This window comes from Pagrus pagrus (genome assembly GCF_965226575.1).
Source record: "Pagrus pagrus genome assembly, chromosome: 10".
NCBI lineage: Eukaryota > Metazoa > Chordata > Actinopteri > Spariformes > Sparidae > Pagrus > Pagrus pagrus.
The window spans coordinates 25,096,996-25,112,909 of record NC_140194.1 but is presented as its reverse complement, the minus strand read 5'-3'; the positions used below and the strand labels follow the sequence as shown (position 1 = coordinate 25,112,909).

Genomic DNA, 15,914 nt, shown 5'->3' with positions numbered 1-15,914 from the left:
GAATTGCATCATGGTCCTAATTCTCTATAAACAAATCTAAGTGAGGCTTAAATGTTGCAAATAAAAAAAAATGTTTTTATTATTATATTGCAATAAATTCATATTCCAGTGATACAAATGTTTATCATGTGTATTCATGTAATTTTCTGATTTTTCTTTAGTTACTCCATCTGATTAGACTCATGTTCAGGTTTAAGGTGGCCGTTCGTTTGCCGGTGCCGGAAACACCCGACATCTTACGAACGCTCACGAACTCTGGTTTCTTAGCAACCAGTGTGTTTGTAACCTAGCAAAGTTTGCCGTCTTATACAGGGCAGGTGTCCGTTTAGAGGTTAAACCCGCAGACTTAATTATCTATTCTAAGTCAAAAATGCTAAACGCTGAATTACTCTCAGACCACAAAGCGAGAGCGAGTCTGCAGAGGCGTCGCAACACAGAGAGTGAGAGACGAGAGAGGATTTTTAACGACAAAGTCAGGACGATGGGGGTAAGCTATGCTAAGTGTAGCAGAGGAATGCTAATTACAGTCAATGCACTAGCACAACACTGTACTGGTAAGGTCCTGCGTTTAACATGTTGATTGAGATAAGTATATAATGTAAGATATAATGAATAAACATGTACTTAAAGTATTAAGTGTAAAAGTAAGCTACTCAGTGCAGAAAAATAGCTCCTGTGACACGTATATTATATCATTAGATTAATATTACTCATACATTAACAGGTGTTGCTGGTTGATTTGAATCCTATTTTTTTTACTTTTTGTAGACTAGACTTTTTGTATAGTTTTCGATCAATTGATTGATTGTTTGGTTTATACAAATTCTGAAAATAGTTCAACATGCCCAAAGTGACTACTTCACAATGCTTGTTTTGTCCAACCAATAGAACAAAACAATAAAATAAAAATAAATTAAAGGGGCACTATGTCATTTTAGAGAGGAAATCCAAACCACAACTGAATAAACAAACTGGTCCCAGAGGAAAATAAGGTCCCCAGAATACTGTTTGAAGCTAGAAAGGTGGCAGGGTCCGCCACATATAAACAAGGTAAAACAGTATGAAATTGTGTTGCCCTTTAAGGTCAGCTTGTTTATTCAGTCATGGAAACAAAGACAGTTTGTTTATGCATTAAAAAATCGGTCAATGAAGATCTTTCTGTTCTGATTAAAATTTCTCCCACAAAACTACATGGTGCACCTTTAAAATGATCAAAATAGTGAAAAGAAAAGCAGTAAATCCTCACATTTGAGAAGCTGGAGTCATAAAATATTTTTGCATAAAAAATGGCTGAAATGATTTTTGCAAAAGTTGCTATTTAATTTTCTGTAAATCGACTTATCATTTCAGCTGTACCTATACTGTCGGGTAGTTTAATATGTAATAAAACCTCATATTTTATAAGCTCTCCATAAGTTCTGTATGCAAAAATCTTAATGTGCAAAGTAACTGAGGTTATCAAATGAAAAGTACAATATATCCTTCGACAATTTAGTGGAGTAGAAGTTGAAAGTGGCCTGAAAAAGCGGCTCAAAGTAAAAGTACCTCAAATTTGTACTTTACAGTACAGTACTAGAGTGAATTTACTCTCCGTGCTATCACTACTGTGGTCTGTTTTATAGGTTGACAAGGAAGCACTCGACATGCAGATGAAAGAAAAGAAGAAACAAGAGGAGGCTGCAAGAGAGGAACAAAATGCTCATGGTGAGTTGGATGAATGTGGTTTCCTCACTCATGCGACCTCACTTCAATGGTTTTGTCAGAGAGTCTCATGTGTTATTGGAGGATCATTTATTATCTAAAAATATCCTCACATCCTCAAATGACTCAAATGATTCATTCGATTTCTAATGAAGTGCATTGTGTTGCCTGTGTTTGGGAATGTGTTCTCCATACAGATGCTGATATGCTCCACAATCACAAAGTAGCTTCCCTCCTCCATAGAAGACAAGTGAAGGAGAAGCGTGCGATGGAGCAGGACATTGTCAACTTCCGGCATCAGTACCAGCAGCCTTGGAGCCAGCGAGAATATGACCTGAACGACCCAGACCAGTGTAGAAAACCAGAGCTAGCTAATGTACAGATGATGCCCCCAGGCCTGGTGGGAGAGGACCCCAACAGTAAAGACAGACAGCAGAGACAGAGGGAGCAGCTCAGAGAGTGGCTCATCCAGCAGCAGAGTGAGCGAGCAGCAGAAAGGCATCGTCAAAAGCTTGAAGGTAGATCACACACAGGACACACATGCCAAGTTCAAAACACATACATACAAAACACAAGCTTACCTCACATCTTCTGTACAACTTCCTCAGAGCAGTGCTATGACCAAAGCAGAGTGGAAATGAACATCAAGGCTCTGCAGCTTCAGAGCTTTGAGATGGGGAGAAAGAAAGCAGCAGCTATCGCTACTAAAGAGTACAATCTTGCCAAGGTAAGTCATTCTGATATTTCCGAAATGAAGGTGCTCGAAAACATTAATGTTTAACTCCTAATTAGAGAAACTTTGAAAGCAACAGAGTGTAAAAGGTCCCATATTATGCTTATTCTCAGGTTCTGATTTTTTTATGTTCATGTTCAAAAAACACATTATTTTCTTCATACTGTCTGTTGCTGCAGAACCTGTACTCACCCTCTGAATGCTTTGTTTTAGTGCCTATCTCTTTAAGGCCCCTTCCCTGAAAAAAGCCTAGTCTGCTCTGATTGATCAGCTCTCACAGGACTGAGCAGACACCACCCACTGTGTTTCTGGGGAAATGGCTGAGCTGTGACTGTATAGTTGTGACATCACAAACTTACACAAGTTCTAACTGCTTGATTTTAAGTTTCTGAAGCTTCTAAAAAGGGGCTGTGCACATTTCTCCGTGGATTGAGTGTTTTCTAACCATAAGCTTGGAAACACACCCTATTTGGCAGTCTTAAACACATCAAACACACTTGACTTAATATATGAAGAGCATAGTTAGTTGTGACCTGGGTTACATCAGCCTTTGATGAGAAGTGATTATGATTATGCACGTTTTTTTATTGTGTTTATACATCTTGTGGCATTGTATTGTTTTTTTAGTTAAGACTGAGCAACTTTTATATCATTGATATACTTGCTTTAAAAATGATTTGATTGGATTCAGACATTTAAATTGAGCTTTTTTTTTGGCTGTGTCTGGATGGGCAAAGATTGAAGAGAAGGGACGGCAAGGACAGCTGCAAGGTGTAGATGATGAACCCACCCTGAGCATGATGGGAGCACCTGGTCTTTGTCCCAGTGGTGACAAGAGAACCACTCAGGAGAACCTGCAGCAGATCATCCAGTTCCAGAAATACCAAATAGAGGAGAAAAAGGTCAAACAAATGACAATCAAAATACATGCTTGTGATAATTAAAAGAACAGTGCATGGGAAGCAGTTTGTTGATCAATGTCTGTGCTACCTGTGCACCTGTAGAGGATGGAAGTGGAAAAAAAGCAAGAAGAGGAGCAACATGATCGTTTCCGCGTGGACTCTGCTCGTACAGCTCTGTTAATGGAGAGACAGCAGGCAAGACTGGACAAGCAGCTGAGACAACACCTGGACAGCACCAACGTCCAACTGGCCCAAATACAGAAAGAACAGTCAGTTGCCTTAGGAAAGCTGAATTTGTTTTCTCAGTTTATTTGGGCAGATAACAAACTATCATCTCAATTTGTTTCTTAACTCGTGTCATTTTTAGGAAACCGGACATTGAAAGAGGACACATCGGCGACAGCTTCTTCTCCAAATTCAACACCTGCAGCAGATGATGGAGGACAGACCGGCTCATCACAGCAATTGATAACGGTGCTACATATGAATGACACTAAATAAACTGAACCACACTAAATAATCAGAGGTTCATTTTATTATATCAAATTTAAGTTTGGCAGTTCACAACATTTAAATCTGTCTGGATGATACTGACAGTTGTTCATATAAATCTTTGCTAATGCTAAGGCAGACATGAGAGATTTGTTTTGCTTCTTAATGAGGTTTTCTTTCCATACATGGAATGTGAAACTATGCCCCTTTATATATCCATGACAGTTAAAAATCTAAAAATACAAGATTTAACACCAACTTCAACAAGCTATCCCTTTCACTCTTACAAAGCACAAGCAAGCCACAAAACCACAGCACAAATAAATAATCTGGAACTTTTACTGTCCCCAAAAACATCAGCACATCAGGCAGCCCTGAATGTTAAAGTGCGAATACATTCAAAGTCCACAACACAACTATACATAGCAAGGTGTCTGTGATTGAAGCTATGTCATATGCGTAGTTCAAGTAATCACCCTTAATTTCATGTGACATAGCTCATGCTTGTTACACACGGTGCAGTTTATGTGCTGTTTATGAGGAACAGCAGCTTTTTCACAGCAGATACAACCTGTCATAGTGGAAAGACACTTTTCACATTCCCATGAGTCAATTTACCTCTGCTAAAAGGTGTTCCTTTCACAAAGGAAGCATGAAGGCATTTGAAGATTTCCCTACCTTAACATTAAAAAAAATGCTAGTTTCTTTCTAAAGAGCATTTTCAGAGACAAACTTATCCCATTGTCTCTTCCACAGAGCCAGGGCTTTCTCCTGTTGCTTCAGAGTCAAAGAACTATACCTGAAAGATAAGACAGGGAAAGGTCAGGTAGCGGTCTGCTAAAGCTTGTAAGAACTCGCACACAATTCAGTTGTAATTTGTTAGTAAATTTCATTTCTGTCATCTCAGCTGATGCTCACCTAATAGAGTTTATGGCCAGCTCTTTGAGGGAGCCTAAATTGGATCTAATGCCGCCAAAGCCCACAAAAGCTTCATAGAAGTCATAAGAGAGCCCAGAGGCACCAAACATGGCAGGGTCATCAGAACTGATGACCAGTGGGTGGTTCTCTGACATGAGTGCAGCTGCTGGATGGTTTCGCAGATCTTTTACCAGCTTCATCACCTGAATGAGGATAGGAAAGGAAATATCTGTTTACAAGACACAAGAATGGAATTTTTTTTTTTTTTTTGATAGCACCAGTAAATCATTTACAAGATTATAGTAAGTGTACCTGGTTGGAGATTGGACACACTTCCACAGCCACCCCTTTCCTCCTGGCTAGACCTTTGGCCACTGGGTGGCGCACCAGAGCAAATCCATGGCCAATACGAGAGGTGTTGAACAAAAGAGCATCCAACAAGTTCTGGTCCACCTCTGTGCCCTCCAGATCTTCATGTAGTAGAGAGATTTTTGAGATGTTTTTATTCCATAAAGTGTGATGGTTCTTACATGTCTTACATTTCCTCTCCCTCAATTCTAATCTTTGTAAAGATTTAATTTCTTTGGTTTTGTAACATATTTGAAACTTAAGCAGAATAGGACAAAGTGCAAAATGCTTTTAATACGGTTTGCATGATGCCTTTTTTTTTGCTTCAGGACCATAACACAATGTGAAAATATGTCCTGCTTTGTTCATTAAACTATAAAGCTGCCCATTGTAATCCTTTAAAATTAAATTTATTCTTTGAGTTTGTGGTCAATAAAACATTTAAACCCTAACATTGATTTTTTTCCCTTCCATAAGAACCCTTTCACCATAAACAAACTCAACTATCTTAATGTTATAAGTTTATGGCTCCTTTTTGTGGCCCCTTGCCAAAAAAAACCTACAACCTTCCTATAGTAGCCTGTTGTTAAGAATTAGTTACACATTAACTAATGTTAGTGTTGCACTTGGAATCTTCCAGTATTTTACATGCAAGGTATGAGCAACTGGACTTCTCCATATTTTACACATTTAGTTATTATGCCTAGCCTCATTTATTTTACAGCATGAACAAACTGAATGCCTTGAAGTTTTATACACAAGGGATGATCTCACCAGTCTCTCCAGCATGGAAAAAGAAAGGAAGCGTCACCCCTCTCTCTACTGGCAGTGACAAGGCATCTCTGAAGTACCACAGGGGTCTGCCACTGTCCTCGCGGCCCACCTGTACAGGTTAAGACAAAGTGAACACTTGCAGAAGTCATGCTAGTAGAGCGGACATCACTGTGGGGCACTATTCATACGATAACTGCTGTTTCCTCTCACCAGGTCAAAACCAGCCATGATATCTGGGAAGTCGCTCTGTAGCTTCATAGCCTCCTCCACAACTCCGGTCATCACAGACATATTTACCCCCCTGAAACACAGAGTTGAAGTGTGATCAATGGACATCGATGACCTCTCATGTAGAGAGCTGATAAACAGTATGACATTCAGACTAGTAAGGAAAATCCATTGTGAGGGTATTCAGAGCAGTCACCTATGGACTGTGAAGATCATTCTTGCACCAAAGAAGTCGGGATGCTCTGCTTTGAACTGGCTGGTGACATCCTGGTAGGTTTTCAGAGTCCAGATTTTGTCATGAGTGGTTCCATCCAACTCGTATGTCTGAGTACCACAAAAAACAAAAAGACACACTTAATAAATGAACTGACGAGTGAATGCTCTGAACACACTCACACTGGCATTAGTGTACCTCTGGGAGTAAAGCCCGCAGTTCCAGATACATGACGTTGTCCATGTAAAACTCAGTGAGGCCTCGGTAGTAGTATTCACTGAACACAGGAGCATATGTGACCAGACCCCACATTGCAAGGAATGCCTGTTCAAACCTGTCCCATATGACATCCTGACTGGGGTACAGCACTTCTGGATCCTGATCGGTGAAGATCGTCAGGTTGGCCATGATGCTGAGAGTGAAGACATGGTCGTGATTAGATTATCTTTGTCATTTTGGGTGCTGGCAACATTTATTTCTTCACATTTCTTTGCACAAGACCTTGAACTTTAACGGTGCATCTTGCAGTGTCGACCTCATGCTGCACTGCTGGATCTCAGCTAAAAGCACAACCAATACAGTAATCAAATATTATGTAACAGTCTGACCTTTTGCCTGTCGTATCAAATCAAACATCCCTTATCTTCATTATCAATAGTCCGCTTAAGATTTGATGAGCTTCTTTTTGATATTCTGCCTCAAAGTCTTGCTTCAAAAAGAAATAAAAGGGAGTAGTGATTCAATTTTATGCTGTATCATGTTAAAGCTCCAAATTAAGCTGACGTCCTGGCAAACAACGATATTCTACACAGAGGTAAATGTTTGGAGTCAAGGTTTTTGATTTATTATTTTCTTTTAGACACTTTGTTTTCCCTGTGACTTTCAGGTACTTGACAGTAATAGTAGAGTGTATTTATACACTGATTTAAAGCTACTCAACTCTGGCAATGAGAATAAACAGTAATAGAGGATATCAAGGCCTCAGCTGCAGCAATAAATGATTTCTTTGTAAAGGAGGAAAATATGCCTTGATATCTTTAACTGCTTACCTTTTGAGGACATAATGGAAAAGAGTATAGCCTGAACAATATAGATTTTTAGATTATAAAGCAGGAGAGGTGCTTGGGATAATTTGTAATCATTACATTTCCAGTTAGTTTGCCGTTTAATTTTTAGACAATAAAATGTATTGCTAAACTGTAAAATATCATGCTGCTGTTACAAACCTTTGTGCAAGTGTTTGATAACAACATTTGAGGGATCATTGCCAAAAATGTGTGCATAAATAATGTCCTATATGGAGTCATCAGGATGGGATGACATCAAATAAAATATAAAGTGCTGTCTGTCTGTGTGTGTGTCTGTCTGTTTGTGTGTGTGTGTGTGTGTGTGTGTGTGTGTGTGTGTGTGTGTAAATAATAAAATCTTTGTCCTGTCTAAACTGTATTGAAGAGTGAGTCACCTGTTGTCTAGTTCGGTGGTGTTGACCAGCTTGGCCCTGAGGTCTTCCAGCAGGGTCCAGTCAGAGCAGTGTGGCAGAGCTTTGGGCCATTGGGAGAAGATGAATCTGATGGACTGGCTGTCAGTGAGGCACATGTAGCAGTGGGGCCGATAGGTCACGTTCTTCACCAGCCACTCCATGCTCGCCATGGAGAGGTCGTGGACATGGAGGGCTGCCCCTGAAAGACACAATTATAAAGAAATGAAGAATTGGGATAGTTGATACAAATCTGATTCTGTGTTTATTAAAAACTAGTAGATATTCACTAAATACAGAAATCCTAATGTAGTGATTTTCCAGAATCTTTGGGAACACTACTGAAAACAGATCAGTGCCATACCAGCCAAAAACCTACACCAACATGAGTGTCCTCTCCACAACCTCCTCCACTGAAACAAGATTTAGGTTGCAATGATTTCGTGTTCTTAATCTCCCAATCAGTTTCTTGATTAACCAATTAATATTTTAGCTTATAAAATGTGGAAATAAAGTGAAAAATGTCTGTCCCAGAGTTGAACATTTCTGTTTTATCTGAACAACAGTCAGAAAACCCCAAACATATTTAGTTTACAATAATGGAAATAAGATAATTAGACCCAAACCAATATGCAGTTTTTGGGGCCGATGCTGATACTGACATTAGGGATTTAAAAAAATCATGATTGGTCATTGGTCATTGGATGGATTGGCCAATATACAAATTTCTTGCAATGAAAGGTAGTTATCAAACACTAATTTACAGTTTAACAATAAACTTTATTGTCTTAAATGACATCAGTGGACTAAAACAGTAAATTTCACTCTAAAGTCAATCATTATAAATCACCTTAAACACTGTTTTTTAAAATCAAAAAAGGTTTCATGTCGGCTGATAAACAACATATACCCCGACACCGATATGTCTGTGACAGATCAATCAAATGGTTATCAATTATTTTTAGGTCAATCTACTTCTTAATTATTCCACTGAATGTTTCAGCTCCAAGTATGATAAAATGTACTGACAAGTTAATTCAGAAAAGACAGTCTTTCATAAAAATAGAATTTTTTTTTACTGATTAAAATAAGCCATCATTACATTTTTTGATTTTGAGAACAGATCATTTTCATCAGTTTTGAGACTTCTTTATATCCATGACAACTAAAATGCTGTGGCAAATGATTAAGACAAATGGTTTTCGTGGGTAACTCAAAAAGGTAAAGAAGAGTAGGCAGGTTATACGCACAACACGTAGGTTATCAGGAAATCACTCGAATGAAAATGCACATGTACTTCGTACCACAGAAGTTTAATAAAAACAACGTCTCAATCCCACTTGGATCTTCATCGGGTCAAACTGTTGAGATGGCTATATTTGGCTTTTTATTACTGTTGTTCCTTGTGTCTTTTTTCATATGTACCTTACTGATTATCTACTTGTTTTGCATGTTTATTACCCTGGACAGAGTTTGTCAGCATATGGGTTTGCATGATGAATAGATGAGGGTGTGGTTTTTCCATTTTACAAGTCTGACCAGATGAAGATCCAAGTACGATCATGTTGTCAAAACTTCTGTGGCATGCAACAAATGTGCAGGTGTTGCACTCTTTTCAATTCAAAAACCAACCCATAATAACCTCCAGCTCACAGGCAAGCAACCAACACTATACAAAGGGCATGGCAAACGAGTAAGACACAAGTCAAATTGTTATAAACACACTTTGAGATGTGAGATTGAACAAACCTTTTGGCATCTTCTGCAGCAGGCTGAAGATAGGGCTGCTGCTGATGAGGGGCCTGGCCTTGAAGAAGTGCATGGCGGGAGGAAAGTCTGCTCTCATCATTTCCTCCTGCTTCATTTTGAACAGCACAGCGTCCAGCCGCTTCTCGGCATCAGTCAGCACCATCTGCCCACCTGTCTGCATGGAGGTCTCCAGCTCGATCAGGGCCTCTCTCTGCCTGGGGTCTGGGATGGACAGGCCACCAGTCAAGCAGTACAAGAGCAGACAGGCCAAGGCCGCGTGGGGGCGCTGCAGCGACACTGCCATGATCCAAAGAGTGAGTAGAGCTGGTGGTGTGACAGGAAACATAACTGGGGTTAACGCCATAATACACAAAGCTTGTGCCGGGAACCGAAAACAGTTATTTTACACCAGCTGAGGTAAAAAATAAACCCTTTAACCTCCAACACCAGCTGCAGTACAGAGAAAAATGACCAGGTGTTTGTTCTTCAGCAGTCATTCCCACTATGTTTGCACATGCCTATATTAATTCTACAGAGTGAAAAGAAAAACAACAGTAACGTTAAGTGACGTTACAACTTAAAGTATTTGACTCGTACACAAAAATAAGAGGAAAATTAACTAACAATGAATGAATTACTGTGCTAATTTAAGAGACAGAATTTTAGACTATTTGTGAGCAAGCTAAACAGACATGGCCATTAGAAAACGGGTTGAAGCTTCTTACCTTACTTTAATAACTGTGCACAGTCTAATGAACGTAAAATACTGTATGGTAACAGCAGGTTAGTGCACAATGGCTAGCTTAGCTGCTTTCACGACAGCTCACGACGATTTGGTTAACACTCCAGCTGAGAGTTACTTTAAAAACAGTGGACCACGGCAAACACTTTCTCGACTGTGTCAGCTAGAAAAACGTATATGCTTTTATTAAACAACTAACTTTATTACGACAGCGTCACGAGATAAACAACACGTGAACTACAGATATAGTGCGTTATCTGAGGTCTGTACCGTTATTGGGTTGTTTTTTCCCTGTTCTTACCCTGTCAGGCAAACAGTTCTACAAGCCCCACCCCCGCCCTGCTATGATTGGTTGAAACTGAACACTGCTAACCTTTTGATTGGTGGTGTGTGAAGATGTAAATAATAATCTGCAAGACAGAGATTAGGGAATAAATATCCTTTAACCCGAGTGAATTCTACCTACAACCAAACTGGTTTGTCTGTGACGCTTTGCAGCACAATAACGAGTTTATCAAATATAATAATAATAATAATAATAATAATAATAATAATACAATCATCAAAAATACAATTTTTTGTAAGATGGCATACGAGTTAAAGTACTTAATGCAGGAAAATATCCCCTCTGACGGTTACAGTATTTTACTGTTGTTGATGTTGGTGGAGCTCATTTTTTATGCTGTATATAAGCTGTATGATAAGTATTTTAATTATGGATTAATCCACTGATTATTTTTTTCGATTGATTTTGTTTGGTTTGTAAAAAAATGAAAAAAGTGAGAACTATACACCCAGAGCTCCAAGTGACACCTTCACAGTGGACTGATATCTTCAGTTATCAGAACCATGAAACTTTTATACATGAGATCGCTCAAATGGTTATCACAATAGTTGCCGATTAATCTTCTGCCAAATGACTGATTGGTTAGTCAACTGATCGTTTCAGCTGAACTTGTAAACACTGTTGGGAAATCTAATTTATAGCAGAACATCAGATTTTCTGTTTTTTGTTTGTTGTGTGCAAAAATATTGATTTGTAAAAAAAACTAGTCACTAAAACTCTCCGATGAATGTAGCCAAGTGGAGTAGAAAATAGAAAGTGGTCCAAAAAGAAAAGACTCAAGAAAAGAATCTTAAATTTGCACTTAACTACAAGTGTATCCCTTCAAATACTAAAACATGTACATTAGGTCAATTGTCTAGTTGGTTAAGATCTGGGCAGTGTTGTTGACTGCCCCCTGCTCCTCCAGGATTAAGATTCCTTTTAAGTATTTTCAATGTTATTGGAGGAGCTGTACTGGGTTTGGTGTTGTTGTATTAAACCCATTCTAATGCCTTCGGAAACATACAAATTATTATCAGGGACAGAAAGCCCGACACTTATTTCCATCATTGGCCATTATCCTTCCACCAAGTGTATGATTCTTACAGAAGAAAACATGATGTGAAAGCTGCACCAACGTATGTCACTCTCTACACAGAATTTTTACTATTAAGTAAAGTGTTTTGTTTACTGTTCTACATGTTCTTGTTTTCCCACTTACAGAATTTAGTTACACAACCTGCTTACTTAGGCTCAATTAAAGTGCTTTAATTAGGCTAAATAGCTCATCTGCATTTTCTCCTGCCAAGTTTGTCCTCATTAAGCCTGAACAAAAGAATATATTACTTGTTAGCTTTAAGGAGCCATGCCGCTTCCTCTGACGTCACATCACATCACCGATTCCTGCAGACACGAGAAGGGTGAGACAAAGCAGCATACAATCTGTGGAGGGTGTCTGTCAAGAGGATAAGCACTAATTGAAGGCGATGGTGTGCGGCGCTCAGTTAGATTAATGCACTGTTTTGCACCGGCCCTCTTGTTTTGTCTGTTTGCATTTCATTACTTTTGCCCTTTAAGTTTTTTTAAAGGATCATAGATGCGTGCCCCATTATGACGGAGGGCATGGCCTTGTTTTATGTCTGTTCATTCACAGCATTGTTGAAGAACGACTGTCACAGGGGAGAAAAGTCCACTTATTTAATGTGTGAAAATGATTTAAAAAAAACAAACTCTTGTTCGAGAAAAGTTATTTATTTCTAAGAAATGTACAGTATAGAAAATACTCCATTCCATTTCCAAAATAATCTATGTCAGTCAGATAAGAACTCAAACGTAAACGTCACTTAAAAATGAAATGTACAGGTCTTTTTTTCAATGCCACCATGCTACTGAGGTAAAAAGACAACTGCTTAAAAAACAACATCAAGGAAAAAAAGAAAACAGACACCACATTTATATTAAAACAAGTCCAAAAATGTACAAAAATTCTTAAAAGAGCAAATAAATATGATTCACATTTAATCACGTCTAAATGGTTTTCACTAGTGCAGAGAGATGACAGCAGAGAAAAAGTGATAGTTGAATGCACACGTCCGATCACCTGGTGCCGGTTCTACACACCAGAAACACACACACACACTCACACACACGCACGCACACTCACAGTATCACAACCTCACAAGACCTTTAAAATTAGCACTGTCCTTCATACATTAGACAGCACAAGTGAACACACTACCTCCAATGTGGCCATATCAGGCCCACTAAATATTTAGACATTTCCCTATTTTACCAAAATAGCAAGTCATCCATGACAAGTCTTGTGTGACACATTTAGAAATTGTCTCACAGCTTCTACCACTTTCCTATTCCATCATCCTTCCTCCAATGTTTTCTTACAATGCCTTGGGTACCTATCACTATGGAACTCCGTCATAATGCCGCCAAACTTTACGGTCTATTAGGAGGCCTAGACTGGAACACTGCCTACTTTGTCTATTTTCAACAACCTGTAGGCAAGAAGGCATGCAATCTGTACAACGCAAGAGACTCACTTACAGAGTCCCGTTTCAGACATGTGACATAATACCGTCCATCATACTCCAACGATGACATTAAAAAAACTGAGAATGAAAGTGCTGTCCCATTAAATCCATAGTGTACACTTTCAAGCACCGCTTCTTTTACAGGACATCTGTCACAGCTGGATAATCACGTCAGCATCTTGTTGAGGACAACCTGATCCCAAAGATTTTTTCCAAAGATGGTAAGGTATTGTAAGGCCATTTCGTTATCAGTTCTGTAAGCCTTAAAACTAAAAGTGGTGCTGAAATCATCAGCTGGTCATCAAATGTTGACCTGCGAGAGTCTGGCAGAGCAGGAGAGGAAGTGGAGGGACTGTGTAGATGCCACCGACTGGCTAGATGAGGTAGATTGTAATTTTAATTGTGATGACAAACAGTATCATCGGATAAACAGGAATGTAGAATAACTCAAATTTGACCCATCTCACTTCTCTCTTCAACTTTGATGAAAATTAAAAAAGATAGGGGGGTTGGGGGCAAAACAGAGTCCAATAGGTTGGCAGTGTGCTCAGCCAAATATTGTTATGGACAATTAACAAACAGATAGTAACAAGTTCTTCACATGAGATGGATTGATTTTTGCCACATTTGCAGTCCCATTTTCCTTATGCTGCTCTTCCTTCAAATAATGCCGAAAAATACCCGTATATAGAAACTGTACACCCTGAGGATACGTTTAGTATTGACATGGGGAAGAGGAAGCACTCAAAGAAGCAACCATGCAAAGGGCAGAGCGGTGAATGAACGAAGAACTAACGCTACAAACTTAGAGGTGAAAAAAAAAATCCAAAACAGCAGGATTTGATGTGTATGCGTTTCTTCTGTGTATGTGCATATATCAGCAAGAAGGACATGTCACTGAGAGGTAAGGATATATTTTCATACGTATATGTGTTTGACTAAAAATAAAGACTATCCAAGGCCACTCAATTCCAGGATGTCTAGACTAAGAAAATCCATAGTGCATAACAGTTAGGTACAGTCGGATACAAATTGCGCCATCTTCGCCAGTCCCTCTCTGCTGGTCAAAGACATTCTTAACAATGAAGGCCGCTCTGAAAGATGCATATAGTGCGCGTTTACTCCAGAACGAGAGAAACAATGTTAGAGTTGGGGTGGGAATGGACCGTAACTGGACCTTTTTCAGGACGGTTTATGCTTCAGACAAATTCTCAGGGTTCGTGTCCATTCACATGCAGCTAATCTGCTGCGCACACCTTATCGTCTACACATTCACTCGTACATTCACAAAGGAAACCAAGGCAATTGCAAGGGGCCTGTGAGTTGACTGGGTTGGGGTGACAGCCTCATAGTACCTCCTTTTCTACACCTGAGTTTAAAGATATTGGAACAGAAAATAGCAGTAAAATCAACAGCCCCTCTCATCTTCATCACAGTCCTCCTCAGTTCTGTCAGTAGATTTATAATCAGTGAAGGTGACAGGCAGGCTGTGTTCAGTGGTCTTTCATTTATTCACATTTCAGAGGCTCAGAGAGGAGAGGGCTGTCCAGTGTTCTTGAAGGCAGTGTCCCCTGTGTTTGACAGGTTGGCCAAGTGGTTAAAGAGGCTGCCCTTCTGCTGGGAGGATCCTCATTCAAATGCTCTCGTTGGGAAGCAACCGTGTCTAGTGAAGTGTCCTTGAGCAGGTCAGTGAATTCCTACCAGTTCCACAGAGTTGTTCTGTAACCCTAACCTCTATGTGCAGGAGGGTAAGCGGAAAGATAATTGTTCTCCCGGGCTCAATAACATTTCACATTTTTATTATCTTTGTAATACCAGCTGCCTAGTTGGATCCTCGAGTCCAGAGCCAAAAGTTTTTGTCCAGTGTAAGAAAATCATTTAGAGATGTATGAAGAGCGAAGTGTCTGTTCTGCAGTGTCTGTCAGCTCTGTCAGCATGCTCACATATTCTTCCGTTTGGCTCACAGCTTTGTCCAGATGTTCTTTGATACCAACATGCCTAAAAGGAGAAAAAAGAATAATTAGTTGAACAGTGACAATTTGAGCTCATTTAGGACACACAACATTATTGTGGCTTGAGAGTGTCATGGTATTATTTCTGTGTTTTGATCCCTTCAGAGATGTATAAATACCTTTTGGCAGCATTTTCATATTCTTAGTAACAGACCGTGAAGGTAAATTATATTTAAGGAAATGTATTTAATTTATAAGAAGCTACTGAATGCTGAGAGATAAAGGTTTAACATTTAGTGTCAAAAGATATGTTTACTTACTCTGATATAGTCACACGCCTTGTTTACTGCTAGGCCCACCTGGAGCAGCCATCATCTGTTGCCTGTGGAAAAAAACAACAACGTGATTGTTGATATCATTGGTGTTATTAGTTAAGAGTCAGCTTGAACCAGCCGTATACTCCAAACAAAATTAGGCTTCATAAAGGATGTGTTACTGTGGTCACATTTGAAACGAAATGTCAGTTTATTCACTCTTTATTTAAATTTTTTTTATCCGTCTACCACTCTAAAACCAAAGACATTCGAAATGGTACAACAGAAAAAAGAAATGTGATTATTTACCTCTTTTTCTGTTGAACCATTAAGCTGTAAATATTGGGCATTTTGGCTTGATAAATAACTGGGCTCAAGACTGCTGGTTATGAAGTTTCTGTCGATCAATTAATCATATCAAACTATAAGGAATGCAGAAGGAACTTCTGTCCTAAAGAAAATTTTAAAAATACAGCCAATTACGATATAACTGTAGGTG

General features: G+C 39.2%; 2 protein-coding genes and 1 long non-coding RNA gene across 3 annotated transcripts; 1 reads left to right on the top strand and 2 right to left on the bottom strand.

The window, feature by feature from the left end:
- Window positions 1–284: 284 nt before the first annotated feature.
- Window positions 285–3,856, top strand: ribc2 (RIB43A domain with coiled-coils 2). Its single transcript, XM_084364298.1, has 7 exons — window positions 285–487; window positions 1,623–1,704; window positions 1,899–2,219; window positions 2,310–2,428; window positions 3,172–3,336; window positions 3,439–3,605; window positions 3,704–3,856. Exons 1-7 carry the CDS (start codon window positions 371–373, stop codon window positions 3,771–3,773), a joined length of 1,041 nt encoding a protein of 346 aa, XP_084220424.1. The 5' UTR covers window positions 285–370; the 3' UTR covers window positions 3,774–3,856.
- ada2a (adenosine deaminase 2a) lies at window positions 3,854–10,539 on the bottom strand. Its single transcript, XM_084364297.1, has 10 exons — window positions 10,262–10,539; window positions 9,537–9,860; window positions 7,773–7,989; window positions 6,509–6,722; window positions 6,293–6,420; window positions 6,079–6,169; window positions 5,869–5,977; window positions 5,059–5,216; window positions 4,747–4,949; window positions 3,854–4,627 (listed from the first exon to the last, which is right to left on the bottom strand). Exons 2-10 carry the CDS (start codon window positions 9,838–9,840, stop codon window positions 4,537–4,539), a joined length of 1,515 nt encoding a protein of 504 aa, XP_084220423.1. The 5' UTR covers window positions 9,841–9,860; window positions 10,262–10,539; the 3' UTR covers window positions 3,854–4,536.
- Window positions 10,540–12,334: 1,795 nt separating this feature from the next.
- On the bottom strand, window positions 12,335–15,484 carry LOC311263730. Its single transcript, XR_014623396.1, has 2 exons — window positions 15,422–15,484; window positions 12,335–15,147 (listed from the first exon to the last, which is right to left on the bottom strand). It is a non-coding gene; the product is annotated as an uncharacterized lncRNA (long non-coding RNA).
- Window positions 15,485–15,914: the final 430 nt, after the last annotated feature.

Coding starts and splice junctions, on each gene's coding strand:
- ada2a (XM_084364297.1), bottom strand. CDS start 9,840: ATGGCAGTGTCGCTGCAGCGCCCCCACGCGGCCTTGGCCTGTCTGCTC. Junction 7,990..9,536: donor GCTGCAGAAGATGCCAAAAG/GTTTGTTCAATC, acceptor TGTGTCTTTCAG/GGGCAGCCCTCCATGTCCAC. Junction 4,950..5,058: donor TGTGTCCAATCTCCAACCAG/GTACACTTACTA, acceptor ATCCTCATTCAG/GTGATGAAGCTGGTAAAAGA.
- ribc2 (XM_084364298.1), top strand. CDS start 371: ATGCTAAACGCTGAATTACTCTCAGACCACAAAGCGAGAGCGAGTCTG. Junction 488..1,622: donor ACAAAGTCAGGACGATGGGG/GTAAGCTATGCT, acceptor TCTGTTTTATAG/GTTGACAAGGAAGCACTCGA. Junction 1,705..1,898: donor AGAGGAACAAAATGCTCATG/GTGAGTTGGATG, acceptor TTCTCCATACAG/ATGCTGATATGCTCCACAAT.